Genomic DNA, 27,011 nt, shown 5'->3' on the forward strand with positions numbered 1-27,011 from the left:
CAGATGAACAATCAAACAGCACAATACACCCTAATCAAGGAATTATTAACTCAGTCAATCAACCAAGCAGCAAACAACAGCCCAATCAAAGAACTCCCAAGGGGAGAATAACAACCCCACCAATACAAGCCTCTGTATATAAACAGAGAACAAGGCCCTCTCCTTGTTTGCACTGAAGATGTTGCCTAGTCTGGCAATGAAGTGTCTGCAAGTAAACAACAAGGCTCAGAGAGCACCAAGGACTCCACAGTTCAACCCTGAGCTACAAATATTTGCTTTGATTTTATTTATTTATTTACTTACTATCCCGCCTTTATTATTTTTATAAATAACTCAAGGCGGCAAACATACTGGCTGAGAGAATAATCCAGAAAGAGCTATCTACACCTAATTTGCAGCAATGGATTGTTGGTATCATAAGCAACTGTTACAAGCCATAGTAACGTTTTATTTATTTATTTACTTACTATCCTGCCTTTATTATTTTTATAAATACCTTAAGGTGGTGAACATACCTAATACTCCTTCCTCCTATTTTCCCCACAACAGCAACCCTGTGAGGTGAGTTGGGCTGAAATAGAGTGACTGGCCCAAGGTCACCCAGCCAGCTTTCATGCCTAAGGCGGGACTAGAACTCACAGACTCCCGGTTTCTAGCCCATTGCCTTAACCACTAGACCAAACTGGTTTTAGCCTTCTGGAAGGTCATTAAGACCTAGCATTTTCCTTGGGTGCTAGGGCTGGGATGTTACAGCATGATGTAAGTGTTCTGATTTGTAAATTTGTTATGTGCTGCCTCAGTTTTTCTTTATTTAGATTATCTTAACTTTGTTTAGTTGTGGAGTTCTTTTTATTTTTTTGTAAATTGGTTGTTAGATGCCCAGAGTTATGTATTAAAATCGGTTGTATTAATTTCTAAATAATCTCTAAATAATTAATCTCTAAATAATCTCTTGTATTAATCTCTTGTATTAATCTTGTATTAATCTTGTATTAATCTTGTATTAATCTCTAAATAAATACAGTGCTACCAGCATGCTTGTGTCAGTTGTGCTATGCTGTGAGCCGCAAATACATAAGTCATATCATTTCTGTTAGTTTAGCAATGCTATTTCTTTAAGAGAATGAATATTTGATTTAAACTTGGTTCTTTATTCTTTTTAGTTGCAGAAATCATAGCAAACTCCTTATATCTAAAATACAAATCTTATTTGAATCATGAATTAAAGTTCTGATGCTTTGGTCTCATAAATGTAAGAAACACCACCCCTTTGTCTTGTCTTGTCATGTCTGTCTGTCAATCTCTATTCTTTCACTTTTTTTTTCATTTCAATGACTTCATTTTCATTTTGTCATCTTTAAAATAAAATAATAGGATTTTTGGTGTCTTTTAGTTCTAGTGCTTCTCACCAGGAGCTCAGTGACACCAGATGGTTGACAGAAAGTGATAGCACTTGGTGTAAAACTAACACCAAATGTGTTCTTCCTCCGACCATCAGAGTCTGTGAGAAGAGAGGGAGAACCGATAAAAGTCAATCTGTTTGTAAATAGTATCCAAATAATGGAATGCAGAGAAAATAGGAAGTCTAACTTACATTGATTTCCTTTCTGTTCTTACTTTGCATCCTTTCATTTACTGAACTTATTTCTTCTTGCTCAAACAAACATTGAGACGAGTTGGCCCAGTGCAGTAATTGGCAATTTTTTCCAGCCCTGGCACCTTTACATGACCTTGAGGAGCCAGAGAATAAGAGACTGTTCAAGTCCGATTTTGGAAATAAGGACAGAATTTTCTTCAGTAGGGGTTATTATTACAAAAATATAAGATTTTTTTCTTTGCCATGCAGAGGGTATATCCTTTGTTTTCCTTATTTCTAGAAATTCTTACTTTTGTTTCTTTAATTTCTATTTTTCTCTGTATTATCTTATATTCTATCTAATTTACAATGTTACTTTCTATATGTCAATTCCATATATATTATTTTTATCACATCCTATACTTTGCTTTAACTTAGTTTTTACTTTAACCTTTTCCCTCTCCTGGTCTTAAGGCTAATGCCAGCCCTCCCTTAACCCATCTTGCCCCACCATCACTTGCCGAGGCTAGGGCCATCTGGATTGCTCACTTGAGGCAGGCTTCCTCTGGAAGACTTTCAGTGCTGTGAGGTACTTCAAGCTACCTTCCACAAAGTTCTATAAGCACCCATGTTTTGGACTGCTTTTTTCATTGGCTCCTGAGTCTTTCCAATGTCAGTGCCCAGGCCTTTTTGGAAAAGAATTAGCAGTGTTCCTGTGCTTTCCCGAACTTGCCAGTCTCCTCCTGGCTATTGATGACCAATTGTGCCAATTCCTGAGCCATAATCTGGGATTCCTTTCCTCTGCCAGTGCCTGGGCCTCAGTCAAGATATTGGACAGTCTTGTCCAGTATGCTCTGGTCTGGCTGATATTCTGGCTGCTACCTTTGTCATCCACAGTTGCTGTCACTCTGCTCAGGTTTTATTCTTTTAGCCTTTCTGGGACTTCTTCATTCTTTTATTTTCCTCTTCTCCATCACTGCCATTATACTTCCTCTTCAGCCAATTCTCCAAAAATGGTGAAGATGGAACCTTTCAAAACAATATGGAGAGAGGAGAACATTGACAGGGAGTTATTCTCACTTATTTTATGCAACATAATCACCATGACAGATTTTTTTTAATTGATGTGCCATCAAGTTGGTGTCAATTTTTAGCAACCTCATAGATCAATTTTCTTCATGATGATTTGTCCCTAATATGATCTCTCAGGTCTTCCAATGGTGTACTCATTGCCACTGTAACTGAATCCATCCATCTTGCTGCTGGTCATCCTTTTCTCTTTCCTTCTACCTTTCTCAGCGTTAGAGACTTATCCAGAAAGCAAGGTCTTCACATAATGTGTCCAAAGCAGGATAATTTGAGCCTGGTCATTTGTGCTTCAAGTGAGAACTGTGGGTTGATTTGTTTGGTGATCCATTTATTTGTTTTTGGGCTGTCCAACGCCAACTTTCAAAAGCATCAATACTTTTCTATCTGGCTTCTTCAAAGTCCAACTTTTGCTTGGATAAAGTGTCACAGTGAATAGTGTAGGTACAGATATAGGTTTTTAAAAATTATTACTTTACTTAGTGATGAGGATACAAATTGAAATCTACCATGTGTAAAAGAAACCTTGAATATTTGGGGAAAGAAGGTATTTATAGAGGCAGTAAAGTTTTATCAAGCAACCTACTCAAATTATTGACTTAGTGATGAACTTAAGGGAAAAAAAAACAAATGGGTGCCTTAACCCTTTAAAATGTTGGCAACTAAGGGAAAAGAGGGCTACAATCTTTGGGAATAAATGGAGCTAAAGCTCAAACGCAGTATACACTATCTGTGGAAGGACCCAGATTCACCTGTGCAACTTTAAAGAGGGTTAGGACAAATCTCTGAAAATCTAGAGCAGCTTTTCTCAACCTTTTAACCCTGGAGGAACCCTTGAAATATTTTTCAGGCCTTGGGGAACCCCTACACATTCAGGCTCAAATATAGGCCAGAAATTACAAAATCATTATATTTGTTTCATGTGTAGGCTTGTACATATGCATTAACAGTGTTCTTAAACTGAAAATAAAGAATGAAACTTACCACTTTCATGTGAAGTTGCCTGAATTTGAAATAATTTTTTAGATAAATTGTGATCTCCCAGGGAACCCCTAGTGACCACTCATGGAACCCTAGGGATCCATGGAACCCTAGTTGATAAACCCTGATCTAGAGAGACAATACCATATCTAATTCCAATGGTTGTCTGGATTTTTGCAGCCCAGACGTATAGTCCTAAACAGATAAGTCAATGGTTTACAGTTAATGGCTTGAATGAGTTTAACAGCTGTGTTATTGGGGTCACAGGATGCAGAAGAAACCAAGATGGCATTATTTAGGAAGGGAAACATTCAAAATATATATCATATTTAGCAATGAAGGAGTGTTGATCTGATGGTCTTTTTATGGGGGGGAATTTTTTGGAGTCCTGTTGTCTTCTAAAATTTGGTTTCAGATTTGCTGTAAAGTGTTCCCAAATGTTTTATTGTTGTGGATGCTTTTATTTCTTGCTTTTGGTTATTAATTGAATACTAAGTCTTCTGTTTTAAATATAAAAGGACTTTATTGTGGGAAGATGTCAGCTTTTTCTAGGCTGTTTGTGAAAGTGGACTTAACCAATTATTCCCAAATTTTATATACTCACCTTGAGACTCACCTCTACCTTTACTGCTAAGTTAATATGAGTATATGTCTTTTGGGGGCCTACTGCAGATCTTTCAGTAGAGAGGGTGTAGCTCTGAAATTGGTGTGTGGGGAGAGCGATTGTAGTGCCTGCTTTCAGAGGTGGGAAAGTGTGCACTTTGAGCCCCTGCATAGACTATCACAGACTGTTTCTTTACTACAATCCAATAACATTGTGTTGCAACATCTCTTTATTTCAGAATTAATTCAATATATAATAATACCCTTTTTTTCTTTCAAGATGTCTGACTTCTTACAAGGCTTTTTTTAGCAGAGTTATATCTGGCTTGTAACTAATCAGAGCAAGTAGCTAAGCCATCTTGTTAAACCTTTGAAATAACTGCATGGTGAAAACTGCAGGCTTTTGTTGATTAATATTTCTGCAGTTTTTTCACTGTATCCATACTTAAAACTACCTGGAGGCATAGAACATAGTTCATAACGTCTTTATCTGTCTCTCTTTTTCTTACTTGATAGGTCAAGTACAAGCGAGACTTTGAAGAAAGCAAAGGAAGAGGGTTCAGCATTGTAACTGACACACCAGAACTGCAAAGACTGAAAAGGACTCAGGAGCAAATCAGTAATGTATGTGACAATGATAGCACAACAGAAAAAAAAGTTACAGAAGTGACAGTGAGTTGGGTGATTGTTTCCAGAGCTGAGTGTGTATGGCTGCAGAAATGGGATTATTTGATGCTTTGTGTGCTTGTGCTCCAAATTTTGTTTCACTTAGTAGCACATTGGTAGTGTGTGTTTCCCCTCTCCAAGCAAATTAAAGGTGAAATTACCACTCAAATTTATTTTTAAAAAATGCAAATTAGTATATTTATGGTAAGCTTCAATGTAATGCACTCAAAATATTTTCCTGTTATGAATTAGCTAGGATAAACATTACAGAACTACTTTCCAAATACATTAGCTTGCAGAATTACTTTATTTAATAGGAAACATTGGTTTGGATGGAAAGGACTGTGACTGGGGGAAAAAAGTTCTAAGAATTTGGCTGAGGAACTAACAGAAGACTTCTTACCGTGAAATACCACAGCGCATTGGAATTGTATCACACTGAACAATTTTGTATAAGGAAAATGATGTGTGTCTTAAAGAGGTTGTGCAACAGAACAATGGCTTCAGATCTGAGGATATTGCTCCCATGCAATAGTCTTTTGTTATAAGTTGGAAAATCTTATAGTGAGCGGGAATGCTTTTTGATAGCAATTTGAGCTCTAACCCATTGTAAACAGTATTTTTTGAAAGAAAATCACTGATGATATGATCTGCAAAATAAAAAAAAGATATAAAACATAAACAGATGAAAGTCCTTTGGAAAGGTTGTAGAGGTTTTTAGCTTGAAATATGAAAAATAGTATATTCAGATATGTCCTAGTTTTATATTTTCTCTGTTGGGACTTCTTATATTTGAACAACTTTTGATTAACTGAAGAAAGGAAGACATTTTGATTTACTTATTTAAGGATGTGATTGGAGGAAATAATTGTGTGCTGAAAGCTGGTACTGGATTATGAGGAACTGCTGGGATCCATAAAGTTTTCAAAGTGATTTGGGAGGATATAAAAAGGTTATAGAAGGAACATTGATAGCCATTAGTAATTAGGAACACTAAGGAGTAGGAAAGACAAGAAAGGAGTGTATTATACAAATACAGACTGTGATATAAGACCCAGAGCAGTTGTGTGATAATCCCAACCATTATTCAGGAGATGTGGAGTGTGTTTCTTTCTTCTCCCTCCCTCTCTTTTCTGAGGTAATGGAGGTAAGTTTCAGAACAGTTTGGGAGGATATTAAAAAGATAGGTGAGGAAGAGTGGTGCTATTAGCAACATTTAAAACTACACTGTTGGATTTAAGAACAACTTCACTTTCAAAAGTCTTCAGAACTCTTTGGCTGGTGTAGTGTACAATGATTTACAGATACCAGTATTAACAATGATTGATAATTGGAGAATGTTAAATCTGCATTAAAGTCTTTTGCTATTAAAAAGATACTGAGGAAACTTGAGAAGACGCTACAGAGTAATATATCAAGATGAAGTTTATCATATTTATATGCACATGATCAGCAAAACCGGAATATCAAATAGGTAATTTTATAACTAAGTAAGCAGTGGCTCTGGAATTCAAATGTCCCTGTTCCTACTGAATTCCAGAGCCACTGCTTACTTAGTTATAAAACTACATATTTGATTTTTAAAATTTTATTTTCTATCCTGCCTTTATTATTTTTATAAATAACTCAAGGCGGCGAACATACCTAATACTCCTTCCTCCTCCTATTTTCCCCACAACAACAACCCTGTGAGGTGAGTTGGGCCGAGAGAGAGGGACTGGCCCAAGTTCACCCAGGTTTTGCTAATCATGTGCATATAAATAGGATAAACTTCATCCTGATATATTATTCAATATTCAAAAAGAAGAAATTCCTAGCAGCAAGATCAAAGACTTGATAGAGTTCTGTTGTCATGGTAGTAAAAAAACTCAACATCTTATATGGATTGCTCTAAGAGTATTAAATAAATTAACTGCTTTTCCTAATGACCAGTTTTGGGTATTTTAGTTCACCTTCCGCGGTTGAATGAACATTTTAAATTGCCTGTGCATTTTCCAATTTGTGTAGTATAGTTTGAAATGCTCATAAATTATTGTATTTTCAGTATTTCAGGTCAAAATATTAATGTATTTTTTTGCTTGGAGAGTATGCTGCTTTGGGTTCCAAGGAGTCTTCCTATGGTGTTCATTCAAGAGTACAACAAGCTGCACTTGCCTTGTTTATGATCAGAAACATTATTTTTTCCTTGTTACTTATAATTTTCAGTATGCTGGATATTTTCACAATAAAAATAATTAACTGTTTAGCTTTTTTTCTTTCAGAAGGTTATAATGAGCACCTGAAGTGGAAAATAGGTATGAGAAAATGAATATCATTATATTTTAAAATACAGTATGAAGTCAAATCCTGTGGAATGATTAATTTGTGACCCCAGTAACAGATTTTAAATGATATTTAAAAAGCATATGTTTGGTAGGGAAAACCTCTTGGCAACATAGCCATAGTATATTTTATTTTAAATGTTACGTGCCTATAAGTGTTTCCATGACTATTTCATAATTCTGTTGGTTTAGTACCATGTAGTGCTATTAGTCAAGAGAAGAAAGCAGTTTGCTTATGTTTTCTGATTGAAGGAAGTAGCTGAACTGCACTTATTAAGGTAAGTGAGTTTTCTCCTTGCTAACCATACAGATTTTACTGTCAAGAAACATCATTCAGGAACGTAACATACGTACTTTCATTTTATGAATATGTTAAGCTCTGTTGCTGAATAGTTTCTTAGAAATAATGCTCAATAGTTTGGGTGTTAGTGAGTATTTTTTTCTGGTCATTAACTATACCCATATATACTGTATTTGTATTAGTGTAATGATTGCCCCAGCCCCAAATACTCAGACTCACAAGAGGATGCTAAATGAGATCTGATTTATTAGAGTACTAAAAGCAATTACAGAGAAAGCTGAGAATGAGCAAAAGCGCGCCAAATACAAACTTAAACCCTTGCTTCAAACGTATCCCGCCTCCCTCATAACAGCCCCGCCCGGCACAGGTGCTAGCAATCGTCAGAGTTGCTAGCCTGGGAAAGTAACCTTGAGCGCAGTAGATAACACAAACACATTCCAAAGCAAAGCCAAAATATCATCGTTCCCATCCTCCCTAGACAAATGCAACACGCATCCAATTAATGACATGCGAAACGTTATGATGCATCGAATACATTGAAACGGCGCACATGACATACCGCCCTCCAAAATTACCCCTAGGGACCTGGTTTCGAGGGATAAGCGGAGTGGAAACGGGCCACTAAAACCGGGGAAGCCACATCTGATGCAGCGACCCACTCAGGATGAGGGAAATGCTTCCAACGAACTAAATATTGCAAAGTATTGCGAAGGCGTCTAGAGTCCAAAATTTCTTTAACTTCAAAGTGTTGCTGACCATCAATCATGATGGGGGTGGGAGGTGGAGGTTGCCGATGCCAACGATCAGAAGGAATAGTCGGTTTGAGTAAGCTGCAATGAAAAACAGGGTGTAAGCGTTTCAGGTTATGAGGCAAATCAAGTTTAAAAGTCACAGGGTTGATCTGAGCTACAATTGGGAAAGGACCCACAAACTTAGGTGCAAGTTTCTTGGAAGGTTGTGATGACTTGATAAACTTGGTAGAAAGGTACACTGAGTCCCCAACTTGGAATGCAGGTTGGGGGGCTCGCTTCCGATCAGCATACAATTTATAATCCGCTTGAGCATCAGCCAATGCATTTTGAATCATTGGCCAAGAGTCAGCTAGTTGTGTTGACCAATCATCTGTAGTGACCGCACCTGCAGGAGGTTGTGGGAGATCAGTGATAGGAACAAAGTCTTTACCCAGAGCCACCCGAAACGGGGTCTGTCCAGTGCTTTGATGCACGGCATTGTTGTAAGCCACTTCAGCAAACGGTAGAAGGTCTACCCAATTGTCCTGCTGATAATTCACAAAAGCGCGCAGGTACTGCTCTAGAGTAGAGTTAACCGCCTCAGTGGCCCCGTCCGTTTGAGGATGCCAAGCCGTGGAGAGGGCTTGCTTCGTGCCTAACAGCTTGAGAAACGCCCGCCAAAACTGAGAGGTAAATTGTGTACCTCTGTCTGAAATCAAGCGGGAAGGACATCCGTGTAGCCTGTACACGTGTACAAGGAATAGGCGGGCCAATTGACGCGCTGACGGAATGGACACGCAGGGAATAAAGTGGGCTTGTTTGGAGAAATAATCTTTGACCACCCAAATGACCGTTTTGCGTTGGCTGGGTGGTAGCTCTACAATAAAATCCATGGAGATTTCTTCCCAAGGGGAAGAGGGGGCTGCTACCGGCTGCAACAGCCCCTGGGGCTTGCCCACCTTGCGTTTGGACATTGCACAAACAGTGCAGGAAGCAATGTAGTCTTTGACATCTTTACGTAATGTGGGCCACCAGAATTGCCTCCGAACGAGGTGCAAGGTTTTTACAAAACCGAAGTGACCCGCGAGTTTGTCATCGTGTGAACGTGTTAACACGTCTTTTCGGAGGCTTTCAGGAACGTAGAGGCGGTCGGATTTCCAAGCGAAGCCTCTGTCAAAAGTAACATTGTCTTTATTCGCCAGCAACCAAGTATCCGTTTTTAATTCTTTTAAAAACTTTTGTTGCAATTGGGAGGGAATTGACAAAGAGCTTGGCTGAGCAGCGCTTGTGGTGGGCGGTTGTTGCGCGCGCGTTTGGCTACGCGTCACAGCTTGCATGCCCAATTGGGGCGCCGACCATAGGGTGCTCACCACATCTGGCGCCGCCCCAGAGTCTTGAGGTTGCCTTGACAAGGCATCAGCCAAGAAGTTCTTTTTCCCTGGAATAAATTTGAACTGAAAATTGAATCGATTGAAAAATTGAGCCCAACGAACCTGTTTAGGGCTCAGTTTTCGAGGGGTACTAAGTGCCTCCAAGTTTTTATGATCAGTCCATACCTCAAAGGGGTGATTAGCCCCTTCCAGCAGATGCCGCCAAGCCTCTAATGCAGCTTTCACTGCAAATGCCTCCTTTTCCCAAACATGCCAACGCCTCTCAGTTTCGGAGAACTTGCGGGATAAATACGCACAGGGCTTGAGGCATCCTGCCTCGTCTTTTTGCATCAACAATGCGCCAATAGAATAATCGGAAGCATCAGCCTGTACAACAAAGGGCTTTGAAGGATCAGGGTGTTGTAAAATGGGCTCTTTGACGAAAGCTGCTTTCAGCCGCTCAAACGCCGTCTGACAAGCAGGCGTCCACCTCAACAACGCTCCGGGATTCTTGACTCGCCTAGTATCTCCCACCCCTTTCGTTCGAAGCAGGTCCGTTAGGGGCAAGGCAATCTCAGCGAACCCCCTTATGAATAATCTGTAATAGTTGCTGAACCCCAAGAAACTTTGAAGTTGCCTGCGGGTACGGGGACTCTCCCAGTCCATGATAGCCTGTACCTTGGCAGGGTCCATTTCTATACCTTTATCAGAAATCCTATACCCCAAGTAGTCAATTTGGGTCTGATGGAAGGCACATTTGGATAGCTTTGCATACAATTCAGCAGATCTGAGTTTACACAAGACTTTCTTTACCAGAGCTACATGCTCTTTCATGGTTTCCGTATAAATCAATACATCATCCAAATACACCAGTACACCTTTAAACAGATGTTCATGCAAAACTTCATTGATTAATTGCATAAATACCCCAGGGGCCCCAGCCAACCCAAACGGCAACACCTTATACTGGAAGGCTCCCAACGGGCAATTGAATGCAGTTTTCCACTCATCACCCTCCTTGATTCGTACACGATAGTAGGCTTCTCTTAAATCCAGTTTAGAGAAAATCTTGCCTTTGGCCAGATGTGACAACATGTCCTTTATCAATGGCAAGGGATATTTGTTGGAAATTGAGACGGCATTTAATCCGCGGAAATCCGTACAAAGTCTCAATGTCCCATCCTTTTTTGGGCGGAAAAGAACCGGCGCCCCCACGGGTGAATTTGCCGGCTCAATGAATCCGCGCGCCAAATTTTTGTCCACAAATTCCCTCAACAAAGTCAGTTCCTTTTGCGTCATGGAATAAATTTTTGGTTTAGGCAATTGAGTGTTGGGCAGCAGTTCTATGGCACAGTCCGTCTTTCGATGGGGGGGCAACTGGTCAGCTTCCTTTTCACCGAATACATCAGCAAACATCCTGTACTCGGCCGGCAAGCCCTCCAGAGGAGAGGCCGGGTAAGGCGGAGTCGCAGCTGCCGCAACCCCCACCATCTCCTCTGGGGCACCCTTCCCCTCTGCCGCTTGATAAAACCCATCCCTAAATGTGATGGTCCGGTAGACCCAGTTTATTTGGGGGTTTTGCTGCACCAACCATGGTACCCCCAACACCACCAATGGGCCCCCTACGGGAGCCACGACAAAAGACAACCCTTCCTGGTGACTGCCCAGTTGCAAGGCTACCCGCCCTGTAAAGTGGGTGACCGGTTTGCCCCCTGCCATGGACCCATCCAATTGAGTAAATGCGATGGGTCTTTGTAGGGGAAAAGTGGGGAGCTCCAAAGCCGCCACCACGTCGGGGTGCATCAGACACCGGGAACACCCCGAATCAATCATGGCCCATACTTCCACCGTCTTGACTTGTGAACCCAATTTCAATTTCACCATGAGTATGCGGTAAGTGCCACTCACCGCTGGAGGCTCGCGCCCGTCTTCTACCACCTGCCCAGCGGCGCCCTTTAGAGCAGGTGGCTGGCGTTTCCCGCCGGTTGCGGGATTTCGGTCTCCCCTTCAATTTCGTAGAACATCACATCGTCTCCCTCGGTCTCAGCCACCGCAGCTTTCTGTTTCCTCGGCAACGCAGGGGACTTCGCCGGCGGTTTTCCGGGCCGTTCCTCCACCTTTGCCTTCGGGCATGCTGCCACTCTATGCCCCTCCTTACCGCATCTCAGGCACAATCCTTTGGCATACCGCTTCTCACGCTCCTCGTCCCAGGGTCGCTGTCCCGGTTTTCCCCCGGTGGTCGATGTGCGGCTGGGCTTCATCTCCCGCCCCGACTTGACGGTCTTCCGCTGGGCAAAGACCTCTTGGGCATGTTCAGCCCTTCCTGCTAGCAGGATCCACTCATACAGCGTGTATGGGTCGTCCCTCCCCAGGGACCAGCGCAGCACCTCGGTATTCAAGCCATCTTTGAAGAGCTCGATAATGGTTGCTTGGGACCAGTCATCCACCTTCCCAGCTAGCGCTTTAAACTCCAAAGCATAATCGGCCACTGATCGGAACCCCTGCTTGAGTTCTCTCAGGGCTCGCTTTGCTCTCTCCTTTGCTAAGGGGTCCTCGAAGTGTTGCTTCAACGCCCAGAGGAACTCCTCGAGATTTTCCAGTTCAGGCGCTTCCGACTGGCACATCTGGACATACCAGTCTGCCGCCCTCCCCTTCAGTTTGGTGGCAATGGTGATGATTCTTGCCTTCTCCGATTGGAAAACCCCCCCCCCATTCTTCCATATAAGCTTTCGCATTAGTCAGGAAGAACGAGAGTTTGGTCGGGTCCCCATCAAACTTGACAGGGAAGTCTCGCATACCGCCTCCCGCCGGGCTGCGCCCCACCACCGGGGCTGCAGCGGCTGGTGCTTCCCTGACTCGGAGCGGCACGGGGCCCCGGGGCGATCGCCCGGGCGCTGCTGCGATTTCCATCTGGACCGACTGGTCCCCTTCGCGCCTCCGCACCACCCGTCGCCGTTCCGGGGTCAGCCCCTGGGAGGAAGGGGTTGAATGCCTCTGGCTGGATTCTTCCCGGAGCTCTCGCATCGAGGTTACATCCAAGCTCAGCTGTTTCAGAATAGCCTCCAACGAATCCATTTTCGACTCCAGCACTCTGATTCGATCCGGAGTGGGTGAGCCCTCCGTTGGCTGCACCTGCACCACGTTGGGGGATAAAGGGTATCTCTGCCTCCAGGATGGGCCCCCCGCTGCTGTGGCATCTCCTCGGGTCTCATCCCAGGTGAGCAGCTCACCCGGAGAATTCACGGTGGTCTCCGGGGCCGTTTTCAGCCCCCCGGCTTCGCTCTCCGACCCGGAGCTCGCCTCCTCTCTGATGGCGGACAGCTCCCCTCCTTGGGACGGTCGGCCGGACGGCCTCACGGTCGAGTCCGGTTCCCCTTCCTCCATCATCACGATTTCGGGCTCGGTCATCGCGGGCTCTCTCCCTCACAAGTTAGACGCTTGTCTTCCTTGGACAGGGGCCAGCGGAGTTAGGAACTGAGATTCTCAGCTTTATGTAATGATTGCCCCAGCCCCAAATACTCAGACTCACAAGAGGATGCTAAATGAGATCTGATTTATTAGAGTACTAAAAGCAATTACAGAGAAAGCTGAGAATGAGCAAAAGCGCGCCAAATACAAACTTAAACCCTTGCTTCAAACGTATCCCGCCTCCCTCATAACAGCCCCGCCCGGCACAGGTGCTAGCAATCGTCAGAGTTGCTAGCCTGGGAAAGTAACCTTGAGCGCAGTAGATAACACAAACACATTCCAAAGCAAAGCCAAAATATCATCGTTCCCATCCTCCCTAGACAAATGCAACACGCATCCAATTAATGACATGCGAAACGTTACGATGCATCGAATACATTGAAACGGCGCACATGACAATTAGTGCTGTTCATTGCAGAAATGTATATGTTCAAGGCTTTACATTAACACAGGTTTATAATGAAATGCATACTGATAAAGAGATATATTGCTTTTAAAATAAATCAGTTTAATAAATGATAAATTATGGTAGTGAGATAGCCATATTTATCTGCAGTAACAAAAATAACACATATAGATATAAAGCTAAACCATGAGTAATGCTATATGAAAGAATTTAGCTTCATTCTGGGCTTGTGGACTTTATCCAACCTCTTGCTTCTGCGGGGTGGCTAAGAAAAAAATTGGAAATGTTTGATTTCATTTTTAGTTTACTACAGTTTATTGTTTGGCACTAATTGAGAATCAGTTTAGCTTAAAACAAGCAAGTTACATAATCCATCATTTCATGCTGGCTTACTTTAAAGTAACAATAGTTGTCAGTTTATGAAGAATAATAATCTGTAGTTATATAAGTGTTTCTAAATTCTTTGCCCACATGGCTGGTAGCAGAGTTGATGGGGAAAGGGAGAGTTCAACCATGCAGTAGTTTTATTGTGACTAAGTCAGTAAACACTAACATTTTCACTATGTACTGTACCTCCTTTCTTTGAGTCCAAAGACGGTTGCGACTAGGTCTTAGTGTGGGGGTTTTCAAACCGGGATTTGTGGAATCCTAGGGTTCTGTGAGGGTTTTGTGGGACTTAGTTCCTTGTGGGAAGTTTTTTTTCCCCCTTTGCCTCTTGCAGAGAGGTCCCCCTTCCCCTTAATCTCTTTGGAGAATTTTTGTTCCTTAGAAGGGTTTTAAAAGAGTTTAAAAAACTTTCTGCATGGGGCTAAGGGAAAAAACTTTCAAGATAGTTAGCTCTCCATTCCTGTCATGAGGCTACTCTTCAGAGCATCCATAGGAGTTTTTCTAGGGTACAGCAAAAGGGGTGGGGCTTGTCAGTTGACATTCAGAAGTTCTGCCCCTCTTTACTGGGATTCCAGGATTTTACTTTTAATGAAGGGCCTGAAAAAGTTTGAAACCCCTGCTCTGGTAGATAATGAAAAACTATACATAAAAACTGTAGTAAAACAATTTCTATGGATCATGGTTTCATTATCAGCTACCACCCCAAGCCACTCGGCAGTTTACTTTAATAAAACATAGGAAATAGAATTAAAATTAATTCTAACATTTAAAAGCCTGGTAAAATAAATGCACTTCTATAGATTTTCTCAAGGCCAAAAGAGCACAATCGCCCTCCCTCTGCTCCTCCCTGCCAAGTGCAGGGATTCAGTCCAGAACCCTCTTCCATGTAGTAGTTTGATGAATCTGTGACAATGGGTGCATCTTCAGAAAGGTCTCACCTGGGGTTACCAGATATCTGAACAAAGGAGGACACTGTCAGCCTTCCCAGGTAGACCAGACAGGAAACACAACCAGATGAGCTAATTCTAATTTATTGGAAGACTACATTAACAGAATCTTGCAAGTCTGAAAGTACAAATCTCCCACTGTCTCTTTTTACAGCCTGATGGTTAGGGAGGATCCTTTCTGAGTTTTTTTTTGTGCCCGTTATGCAGCTGGGGGCTCCCGCCACTTTTATCTGATCATTTCCTAGGCAGCATCTCTCCCCACCCCATCTCTCAAGGTCATTCTCACATACAATTACAGATACAGACTGTTGGAAAAGAGGACAAATGGGGTGGGGTGGGGGTGAAGGAGAAGATGCTGTATCACTTTCTTGGCATCTGTGACAAAAATTACAGCAAAAAACTGCAAAAAAAAAAAAAAAAAGTACTTAGGCCTACATGTATATGAAATTCCTTTTTCCAGCATCAGGAAGACTGGTTTTTCAATTGCAATATTTTTTCAGCAAATCTTTATCTTCAAGAACATATGCTAGCAATAATACAGAATAGACGATGTGCTTTCCAAATTTCATCATAGAAGCATATGATGACTCACGTGACCTACAGACGGCAATGATCATAGACTTGAAGGGATTGGATTGAAGCCGATTGCTTGAATCAGGAAATAAATAACATAAATCTTGGCTGTCAGATCTGTTGACAGATGAGGGAAAGAAAGAAGCAGACAATTTACAAGGTCACAATATATGAAAGTTTGAATGACTACTGTTGTGAAATAGTCCAATTTTTTAAAAACAAAAAAGTCACTCAAAAAGCCAGACAATATTTGACTTCAAGGCTACGCCTGTGAGACAGAGGATATGAGGACAAAAAGGAGGACATGTTCCTCCTTTTGCTGGATGTCTGGTAACCTAGCTTCACCTGCAGATCTTAATGGCTGTATAGGTTCATAAAGGGAGATACAGTCTCTCAGACAGTTACTCTGTAAGCTGTTTGAGGGCTTTAAATAATAATAATACAGCAATAAATTGTGCCTGGTAAGCAACTGGTAACCAGTGCAGATCTTCCTGTAAGTTTCATGTGATTTATTTAACTTCTTTCTCCCAAATCTTTGCCTTCAATATTTTGGGGGGTGCTTTAGTATTTTCTCTTGGTGTGATTTTAAAAAAAACTAATCATCCAAATTCATTGTAAAAGTAAAATAATTTGTAGAGAAATAGCATAGACAATTTTCATAGCTCCTTTGTATACTTACTAATATAACAAAATGTATGGTTTACTGATGATCAAGCACTGTGTATTGTACTGATTTAATTCCAGGTCCCAAATGTAAAGGAGTGCTAAAATGAGGGTTTGGCACATTTTTGGTACCTGTGTACTTACTGACCTGTGTACTTACTTACACACTGACAAATGTGTTTTGTTATAAATAAATAGCTTGCATGGAGAATTGGCAAGTGAAGATGTTAAAATAGAGGCCTGTAGTTACCCTAGGTTCCCTAGGTGACGATTGGGGAAGGCAGTGGCAAACCACCCCGATATTATCTGCCAAGAAAACGTCACGAAAGCGGCGTCCCCCCAAAGGGTCAGACATGACTTGGTGCTTGCCCAGGGGACCTTTAACCTTTCACACAGTTACCCTAGTAGATTACATTATTTAAGAGGGTAGTTCTGTGTTTCATTACCCAGGATTAACCTGAATGAATTCAGTGGAATTTAATTCTGGGTAAACACCTATATACTGTATATATAACACCTTGTGTCGCACAGTGGTAGGCGGCAGTTTTGCAACCAAAACTCTCCCCACGATCTGAGTTCGATCCCAGCAGAAGCTGGATTCTCAGGTGGCCGGCTCAGGTCGACTCAGCTTTCCATCCTTCCGAGGTCAGTAAAATGAGCACCCAGCTTGCTGGGGAAGGTGACGACTGGGGAGGGCAATGGCAAACCACCCTGCTATAGTCTGCCAGGAAAGCATTGCAAAAGCAGCGTCCCCCCAAAGGGTCAGGCATGACTCGGTGATTGCACAGGGGACCTTTCACCTTTCAAACACCTATATACATGTACTCTAAAGGTATTTCTTACATTCTGATTTCTTAAATTTTTAAATAATGGGACTGTGCACTGCTTTTGATTCGATTTAGGAGAGGTATATCAGCACATGTGGAAGCTCAAGTACAGCACCTATGGGCAACTTACTAAAGCAGCAGACTACACGGTTGCAGAAGAACAGAATGTACGTGACATCTCTTTCCTATTAAATTGAGTCAGTGAAATCTTTTACTTGTATTCTTGTATGGGCAGGAATGCTGCTTAGTTTTTATATAATACTGGATTTTGAAGTAAACATATGTAACTTTATTATTTATTTGTTTATTTTTTAAATAGTTTTATATGGTTGCCCATAAAGATATATAACTCTGGGCAGCTAAGAATATTAAAAATGATAAAAACATATATAAAAAAATACAACACACAGCAGCTGGATAAATTATAAAAACAACAGTCAGCATTCAACATAACCAGGAGATGGGCTCCACACCCAGGGCCCCAGGCTCAAGGATAGAGCCAAGTATGTTGGGTAAGAAATCAAGTCCCTAGCCTTGAAACATCCTTATGCATCAGCAGTTATGGTGAAACCTGTGGCCTTGAATTAAGTAATGAAGGAAAATGAGAATTCGAAAGTCTTACGTTTTCATGTTAATTATTCTGTTAATCTCTGTGCAACAATTCAAGAATAATTCAGAAAAGGTACATTGTAGCATACGTGGAAGCAAACACAGCACCTATCTGCAACTCTTTAAAGCAGCAGCATCTTTCTCCAAAATTGTATGGCTGCAGGCAAGCACGACACTTCTGCCCTCTGTATGCTCCAGAACCTGAGTATACTCCTAACTTTATAAAATAAAATTTCATGCCTATTTGTTTCATAATGGGACCGAAAATTTTAAAACTGGGGTGTGTGCAAAATGGAAAATGTTTTATTTTGAACCTGGAACAAAACATAGCTTTCTGAAAGTTCTGCTGAAATATTTTAGTTTTTCTTCCCTGCTTCCCTTATGCTGCCCCCAGTGTATGACCTGTGCCCCTATTCTTCACTGCAGTGGGCTTAGCACTAAGAAACAAGCTTCCAGTGCAACACATCCTACCATCCCACAATTTTCCTAGTGTCTTCCTTTCCTTCCTTCCATCCTTCCCTCCCACCCTCCCTTCCTCCCATAGTTGTTGCCAATAGCGTTGGCTTTTTCTTGCTCCTCCCTCCCAATAAATTATGCCAGATCAACCACATTTTAATCTACCTAGAACAAAAAAGCTGTGTTTCATTCTGTGTAGGGATCAGGAAATCTGCAACACATATGTTGGTTTGGGCGTGGACTAAACCCCAAATGTTTTTTATATTCCTTGTTCAAAATATTTAACTGGCAAATTAATGAAGTCTAATCTCTTTCTTTCTCTCCCTCTAATGGTATGCTGTAAAAAAGATTAGCTAAAAGATTATTATTAGAAAGAGATAAGTGATAGGCCTCCTACTTGGTTATGTATTTGTCTGCATGAATGTTTCCAGCTATTTTATTATTTATAATTTTTGAAGTATTCTATTTGGCTAGCAATGCCAATCGGTTAGCACTCATACAGGGCTTTGAAAGTACTTTGATGTAAAGCAAAGGAGGCTGCTTGAACATGAACAGGGAATGAAGTAAATATGGATTGCATTCTCTGCCAGTTGTCAAGGTTGCCATAGTGAAAAGAGAGTATTACTGTGTATTACTTGCTTAAAATTGTTGGGGTCATTGAGCTATCAGAACTGTAGTTCAAATCAACTTTAAAATAAAAAAAAGAAAAGAAGTGAAGTGAAGTTTGTAGAATATTTCTTCATCTGTAGACAGGATTTGTTAATTATCACTATCCCCCTTTCTTCCTCTCCAAAGTCAGAAAAGTTGATATTTGAGGAACATAATGGATCAAGGGGAGATGAGGATAGAGAAGGTAAAATTGTTTTTCATCAGCTGCTGACTAGCTACGCTTGCCTTGACCTTGGAGTTATTTATTGCATTTTTATGATTCATCATCTGCCTGGCGGCTAGAAAAGCATATCTGTTCTGTTAAAACATTGAAATAGAGATGAATAATATTTGATAACTTGCCATTCTACTTCAAATAGAATTTGACTATGCCTGTTTTTGTTTGTTCATTTATTTATTAACCCAGTGCTAGTCTTGCTTCCTGACACATTTCTGAAGCAGGACTGAATTCTTTTATCATCCTGACAGCAGTGAGATTTAAGGCTGATGCAAGATGTAATATAATACAGTGCAATGTACATTAATCAACAAGAATGTTATTAAAGAGAAAAGTGAGTTTCCTTAAAGGAGAACTGAGCCTACTATAAATCTATTACAACAAAATAACTTAAAATGGAGAGATTCTGTTTTCTTGTGAAGAATTTGTATTCTCTGCAGTGTCGATATTCAAATATTAGTTTTAGTGATAAATTGAATGGGGCACAACTGTACTAACAATAAGATGCATTCAGCTCTCTCTCACCCTCAGAGATTTTCATCTGTAAAACAGAACTATCACAAGGCCTGCTTAGTCTCTTGGTTAGGCACTCTCTAGCCATATTAGCACCCTCTTTTGTGTATTTTTTGTACTCAGCCATATTCCTTTTGAAGCCTAAGATGACGTGAAATCAAGAATGATGAAGAGTTTCTCTTGGAAAAAACCCTCACTTCCTCCCTCTCTAGGTCCTCTTGGTTTTCATTCCATAGTGTAGTAAGTTAATGTTTGACTTACAGTGGAATTCAGGTCTATTTGTTGAGGCCCTGTCCCTTTTTTGGGGGAGAGCTCTATTTTTTTGCTAACTGGCTTTCTTGAAAAATCGAGCCAGGTGTGTCAACAATTCTGTATTCTTACTTAAGATTAGGGTTTAGCTACAAGTCTTATTCTTAATTTTTAAAATAAAAACTGATTAAAGTACAAAGAGTTGCCTTAAATTGAGTTGTACTCCTAATATAGCCCAGCTTCCTTCATCTGCTGCCTTCCACATGTGTTGAGTATACCTCCAATCACCCCCAGCCAGCATGGAATTCACCTCTGGAGCAAACAGGGCTTGGGAAATGCTGATATGGACAATACTCAGATAAGAGTTCTCCACAATTCACGGCACAGAACTGGCTCTCAGCCTTGTTAATATCATTTAAGCTTGAGATCCAGAACTTGAATTTTGGCATGTATGCAAGTAAAATAAGTTCTCTCTCATGAAATCAAAAGTCACTTTTTAAAAAAAATTAGAACAATAGAGAATTTAATAAACAAATACTTATAAAACTGCTTGTGTGTGTATTGTCAGTCTTGACTTCTAGAGACCATATGGATAAGTCCCTGCAGTTTTCTTGCCAACATTTTCGAAGTGGTTTGCCTTTGTCTTCTTCTTAGGACTAAGACAGAGTGACTGGCCTAAAGTCACCCAGCTGGCTTTGTGCATAAAGTAATACTAGAATACTCTCCCAGTTTCTACCCAGGTGCTAATCACTACACCAAACTGGCTCTCATAAAGCAATATTTAGAGAGAGCCAGTTTGGTCTTGTGGTTAAAGCACCAGACTAGAATCCAGGAGACTGTGAATTCTAGTCCTGCCTTAGTCACGAAAGCTGGCTGGGTGACTTTGGGCCAGTCGCACTCTCTCAGCCCAACCCACCTCACAGGGTTGTTGTTGTGAGGAAAATAGGAGGAGGAAGGAGTATTAGGTATGTTACCCACCTTGAGTTATTTATAAAAATAATAAAGGTGGGATAAACAATCTTAAAAAAAAACTAAGAAAAAGCTTTTCCTATTACATTCTTGTTATTTCTGAATTTTTAATCTGCATTAAAAGACTTTTTTTCATTTTTTGAAAGTCTTTGTCTTATAACAGATTTTATTTTGTATATATTATTTTGCATTTATTTATTTATCTATTTATTTAGATTTATATATGTATTCACTAATTTTACAGAAGTGGGTTTCAAATCTGTAGTCATTACTAGGGCGAGGATTTCTGTGACATGTCATATTTTTTCTGGAACCTTTATTTGAATTTATAAGTAAGTTAAAACATGTTTTAGAGTAATCTGGTGAGAATTAGGTGCTTTTTATTTTGCCTGAAAAGTCATATTTTGACTTTTTAAAGGTGTTGTGTCATATTTCTGCTTAATTTTGTAACGAACGTCCTATTTTGGTCATTTGCCACCCTCCTGATAAGTCAGCAAGTTCAAGCCAGCAAAGAAAGTGAGAATTTGCCTGTTTTTTTTTCTTTTTCGTATTCGCTCCCCAACTCAGGGAGGGGTGTGTGAGAGAGAGAGAAAGAGAGAGAGAGGTGAGAACAAAGGCTTCTCCCCTGACTAGGCCTGAAAAAAAAGTGAGAATTTGCCTGTTTTGTTTTCTTTTTCTTATTTGCTCCCCAACTCAGGGGTGTGTGTGAGGGAAGGGGGGAAAGGGAAAAGGCTTCTCCCTGAGCCGGCCTGAAAAAAAGGTGAGAATTTGCCTGTTTTTTCTTTTTCGTATCTGCTCCCCAACTCAGGGCTCTGTATGTGTGTATGTGTGTGTGTGTGTAAGAGAGGGAGAGCAACCTTTTTAAAAATGACTTCAGCAGGCAGAGGCTTCTCCCCTGACAGGCCTGAAAAAAAGAGTGAGAATTTGCCTTTTTTTTTCTCTCTCTCATTTGCTCCCCAACTCAGGTATGTGTGTGTTTGAGGTGGTGGAGTTACGTGAGAGCTGCAATCTGATTTCAACATGCCTAAAAGTAGATGTTCAGCGAGTGTGAAATTATGGCGTCTTGTTCAAGAATTTGGGGAGCAGATTTTCAGTAGCGATGGTGATATTTTGTTTTGTAAATTGTGTGAAGTTAAGGTATTGGCCCAAAAGCATTTTAATATTCAACAACATTGTGACACTGCGAAACACAAGAGTTGTTTAGCAAGATTTACCTTAGCTGAGAACAGGCAACATCTCCTTTTCAGGAGAGCTGCTTCTTCAACTGCAGGTTCATCAAATAGCCAGTCAGAATTTTGTAAGGATCTCTGTACAATGATGGTTACTTCAGATATTCCCTTAAGGAAATTAGGTAGTGGTAGCCTCAGGCATTTTTTGGAGAAGTACACCAGTCACCTGATTCCAAATGAATCAACTGTAAGGAAAAATTACATCTCTGCCTCCTATGAAGATGTGTTAGAAAAGATAAGATCTGCTGTTGACAACAATAAGGTGTGGGTTTCAATAGATGAAACAAGTGATATAAATGGAAGATATGTAGCCAGTGTTATTATTGGCACTCTGAAATGTGACAAGCCTGGTGAAGTATTTCTTCTAACATGTGAAACTCTACAAAAAGTAAACAATTCCACTATTGCTATGCTCTTTGACGATTCTATGAAACTACTCTGGCTGGATAGTGTAAAAAGGAGAAATATCCTTCTCTTTGTAACAGATGCCACTCCATATATGACTAAAGCAGCCAAGGGACTTAAACTTCTTTATCCAAAAATGATCCATATCACATGCCTTGCACATGGTTTATATAGAGTGGCCAAAGAGATTCGAAGCAACTATCCTGATGTAGATAAAATAAGTTCAAATGGGAAAAAAATGTTCATTAAAGTTCCACTTCAAGTACAAAAGTTCAAAGAAATTGCTCCTACTTTGGCTCTCCCTCCCCAGCCTGTCATGACATGTTGGAGGATTTGGCTGGATGCAGCTATGTACTATTTCACAAATTATAGTTCCTTGCAGTGGATAATTAAAGAATTTGACTGTTGTGAATCTTCCTCTATCAAGATCGTGCAAGATTCCTTTTCTGAAACTTTGGCTGGAAACTTAGCATATATAGGATCTAACTTCAGTGGATTATCGAGAGCAATCACCCACCTTGAAACTGTAGGAATGGAACTTAGTGATGCACTGAACATTGTAAAACAAACAGTGATTTAAAGCAAGCAAAGGGGAAAGTGGCTGAAAAAATTAGTGATAAACTGCAAAGAATGCTGCAATGTAATCTGGGTTATTCAACACTTTGCAAAATAAGTAACATTCTAAATGGACTTGAAGCAAAATTTGAAGACTTCGAGCCAGAATTTTCTCCAGATAAGTTTGCTTTTTTCAAATTTGTTCCTATAACCTCTTGTGATGTCGAACGGAGTTTCTCCAGATACGAGAACATACTGGTGGACAACAGAAGGAGTACTGAATTCGATAACCTCAAGATGCATGTGGTCATCCAATGCAATTCTGCTCTTAATGAAAACTAATCCAGGGATGACCATTTTACTCTCAGAATGTTCATTTGATTCCTTCAATATGGAAGTGAAGAAGTAAAGAAGAATAAACCTTTTAGTGTGTGTGTGTGTGTGTGTGTGTAAGCACAGATTTTTAAAAATTGGGTGTTAATTTCAGAAAAATTATAAAGTCATATTTTTGCTTTAAAAGTCATATTTTTAGTTTAATTGGTCATATTTAAATGGTTTTAAGGTCATAAATGCTTGCATATTTCTAACATTTTTAGGTCATAGAAATCCTCACCCTAGTCATTACACATGTAAAAACCACCTGCTGAGTTAGAACAGTATGTGATTGCCGTCTGTGAGTCCTGTGTAGAGTCTAGGCTAACATCTTCCTCAGCAGTTGACATAGGAGTTCAAACTTGTTAAATAAGCAGGCAGGTTGTGATATGATTTGGAATGCTTTTAAATTTGCTTTCCTTATTTCATATTCATTCATGTAGGTTGAATTATACTACTAATACAAGAATGGACTTTCAGGGAAAATATTAAGTATGATCTAGAGAATGAAAGTAATTTGCATCAGGGTTAGGCTGTGCATGCATTTTTTAACAGTATTGCATAAATAGTACTTGTCACCAGTTGATTACAATAGACTGTAAAGGAAAGTTTGCATGACTGAATGCTGCTCCCACAATTTTTTTTTTTTGAATGCACAGGGAGGTAGAGTGCAGGCACAGATTTGCCATCTAGGCCAGCTTTTCTCAACATTTTGACCCTGGAGGAACCCTTAAAATATTTTTCAGGCCTCGGGGAATCCCTGCACATTCAGGCTCAAATATAGATCAGAAGTTACAAAATTATTATATTCATTTCATGGGTAGGCCTGTACATATGCATTAACAGTGTTTTTAAACTAAAAATAAAGAATGAAACTTACCTCTTTCATATGAAGTTGCCTGAATTTGAAATAATTTTTTAAATAAATCATGATCTCCCAGGGAGACCACATAAAATTATGAATTGAGTGGCCTTATAAATTTGTTAAATCAAATAAATTCTAGAACTTGGAAATCTCAAGTTTACAAGAAGTGTATCTCTCTACATTTCCTGAAACACAATGAATTTTTCTAACAGGTTATATACGTGGGAAGGCATGATCTTTGGAAGTTGCAAAAGAATCCATATTAGCCTGGTGGTCCAAATGCTAATGTTGAAAGAATACAAGACAATTCTTCATTGATATAGAAATGATAAAAGTAAATAAAAACCTGGACCAGTAGATTGGTTTAGCTAGAGCAATATAATATATACTGAAGTAGACTTGATAACACTTCCTATACTAAGCCTCATACTAAGCGTTAGTAGATCTAGGAAACCATTCACAAAGAAACAAAACAGACCAATGTGAAAAAAGGGAACAAAAACAAAGAGCATTTTGCTAGGGTTTATGCTTTTTTAAAGATGACTTTAGTAGCTAATTCTAATGAGCAACATTAATGGGCCATTGAGCAACACTACATCAGAGAACTGTTGAGCAGAGCAACTACTATCAGAATTTACCAAGTAAATGAGAATAAGTGAGGATGTGACAATTTTTCTTTTCTTTTTTTTTTCAAATGGATTTTAGCAGGGACATTACTAGAGGACATGACTAAAATATTCATGAATAGCCCATAAATACAGCAGTACAGCCAAGGCTGAGCTTCCTTACAACATGAATAAAGGCCTTTAAAAAAAAGACTTGCATTATGTATTTATTATTGCATTTATTACTCATATTTCTATGCTGCTCGATTCCAACCAGCATTGACCAATGTACAGCATAAAAAGAGATGTAAAACATCGAAAAAGACCATAGAATAACCACACTTGTTATCTCCAGAGGCAGGCCCCGAATTTAACATCCTCCAAATTTAAAACACTTCATCCATGTACATCCAGTAATGTCTATTTATCTCTATACCAACCCAAGAAAGCAATATGGTATCAATGTCTATATATATAGTCCTTTTGCATATTGCGATCACTTCAAATTTACAAATAATTCTGTTTAGCTGTATGTTTGCAAACAATTCTTGTATTAAAAGAAGCATTTCGAATTTAAGTTCAATAATATGCCCACAGAGATAGACACACACAAAGACACTCTTCATACCTGTGAATTTTGGCATATTTTATTGTGGTAATTATTTTTAAGCAATTTTAAGTGATACATGGGAGGTACTGCATATTAGTGAAAACAAGAACTGTATTAGTGTTGTGGAACAAATGACAGCAGCAGCAGAAGCGGCAGCAGGGAAGAAATAAATTATTTTAGGATGAGTAGGACATCTATGAAGGGAAGTTGCCCGGTTAATTGTCTGCTCAGTAGAACCAAAGAACAGTAACACTGAAAAATATATTATCTGCAGCTGAAATAACTGAGAATTAGTTCTTCTACCCCTACTTAAAAACAAAAAATTCTTGGAAGAGCGAAATACAAAAGAGAAAAAGAAAGAAAATAAGATAATAGTTATTGAATATAGATTAAAAGTATTATGAAAAGACTTTCTAGTAACACAGTCACCCTTTCCAATCATCTGTATATCTATACTTTACAATGAACATTAAAGGTTGTTGCTAATTTCTATTTAAGTCCTAGAAACTGTATTCCAAATGTCTAAATTTGTCCTGCTGTGCAATGTGTTGTATAAAAGGGAGCCATTCCTGCTTGAATTTGGTTTTAAAGTTCTATTATGCATATATGCAGTCAATTTTGAGAGCAGCATATTCTCCAATTTTAGCTTCTCAATCTAATGTTGTCGGCAAGGTTTCTTTTTTCCAGTGTTGTGCAAAGTTTGTTCTTTTGACTGTCAACATAGTAAATTATGATATGTTTCATTTATGTTTTCTGGAGTTATACTAATAAAAATATTTGTGGTTTCAGTTTCAATTTTATATTTAGAATTTTTTGAATATTTTGATGAATTGTTCCCAGTATTTTTGAGCTTTTTTACATTACCACCACATGTGTTAAAATGCTCCAACTTTGTTGTGGCTTTTCCAACATTTGTTTTTACATGCTTTATCTATCTTGGCAATCATTGACAGGGTTGTGTACCATCTTTAAAATATTTATTTATTCATTTATTTAACAAATATATATGGCTGTCCATCTCATTGGACATGGTGGCATACAATGAACAATTAAACCAATGTCACAATAGTAAAACACTTAAAAAAAATAAAAGCAAGATTGCAGGAGAAGAACGTCTATCTAAATCAGGCTTTCTCAACCAGGGTTCTGTGAGAGGTCACTAGGGGTTCCCTGGGAGATCACAATTTATTTAAAAAATTATTTCAAATTCGGGCAAATTCACATTAAAGAGGTGAGTTTCATTTTTTACTTTAAGTTTAAGAACACTGTTAATGCATATATACAGGCTTACACGTGAAACAAATATAATAATTTTGTAACTTCTGGCCTATATTTGTGCAGGGGTTCCCCGAGGCCTGAACAATATTTCAAGGGTTCCTCCAGGGTCAAAAGGCTGAGAAAGGCTGATCTAAATATAGTACAACCATTGCACAGGCTCCCCATGGGATCCCCAGGGGTGCTGGAAGAATCATGGTTTCAGGGTCTTTTATAAATAAAAATTACCAATTTTCCCTCATATTATAGCTTAGAGTAAATTTTATTTATTTTTTTCTATAACTCTTCCCACTGATCCAGTGTAATTGTCATGGGTACTGATGGTGAGCAGGAGGGGGCCTCTATCCAGGGGGGAAAACGCATGCGTAGTACTGAGGAGTTAAGCAGCCATTCAAAGTGACACAGATCAGACCCGCCTTAACCTTTGGGGTTTATCTTTCTGGGTGTTTCCCACGCTTCTTCAGTTTGTTAGGATTTTCTGTCTAATGTAGCAGTAATAAACACTAG

General features: G+C 39.7%; 1 protein-coding gene across 1 annotated transcript in view; it reads left to right on the plus strand.

The window, feature by feature from the left end:
- NEBL (nebulette) overlaps positions 1-27,011 on the plus strand; it is a 159,306-nt gene that overhangs the window by 67,712 nt on the left and 64,583 nt on the right. The window contains exon 4 of the mRNA XM_063303539.1: positions 4,763-4,870. Coding sequence (XP_063159609.1) covers positions 4,763-4,870 — 108 coding nt within the window. The remainder of the gene's footprint in view (positions 1-4,762; positions 4,871-27,011) is intronic.

The sequence above is a fragment of the Candoia aspera genome, chromosome 4 (genome assembly GCF_035149785.1).
Source record: "Candoia aspera isolate rCanAsp1 chromosome 4, rCanAsp1.hap2, whole genome shotgun sequence".
NCBI classification, from domain to species: Eukaryota; Metazoa; Chordata; class Lepidosauria; order Squamata; family Boidae; genus Candoia; species Candoia aspera.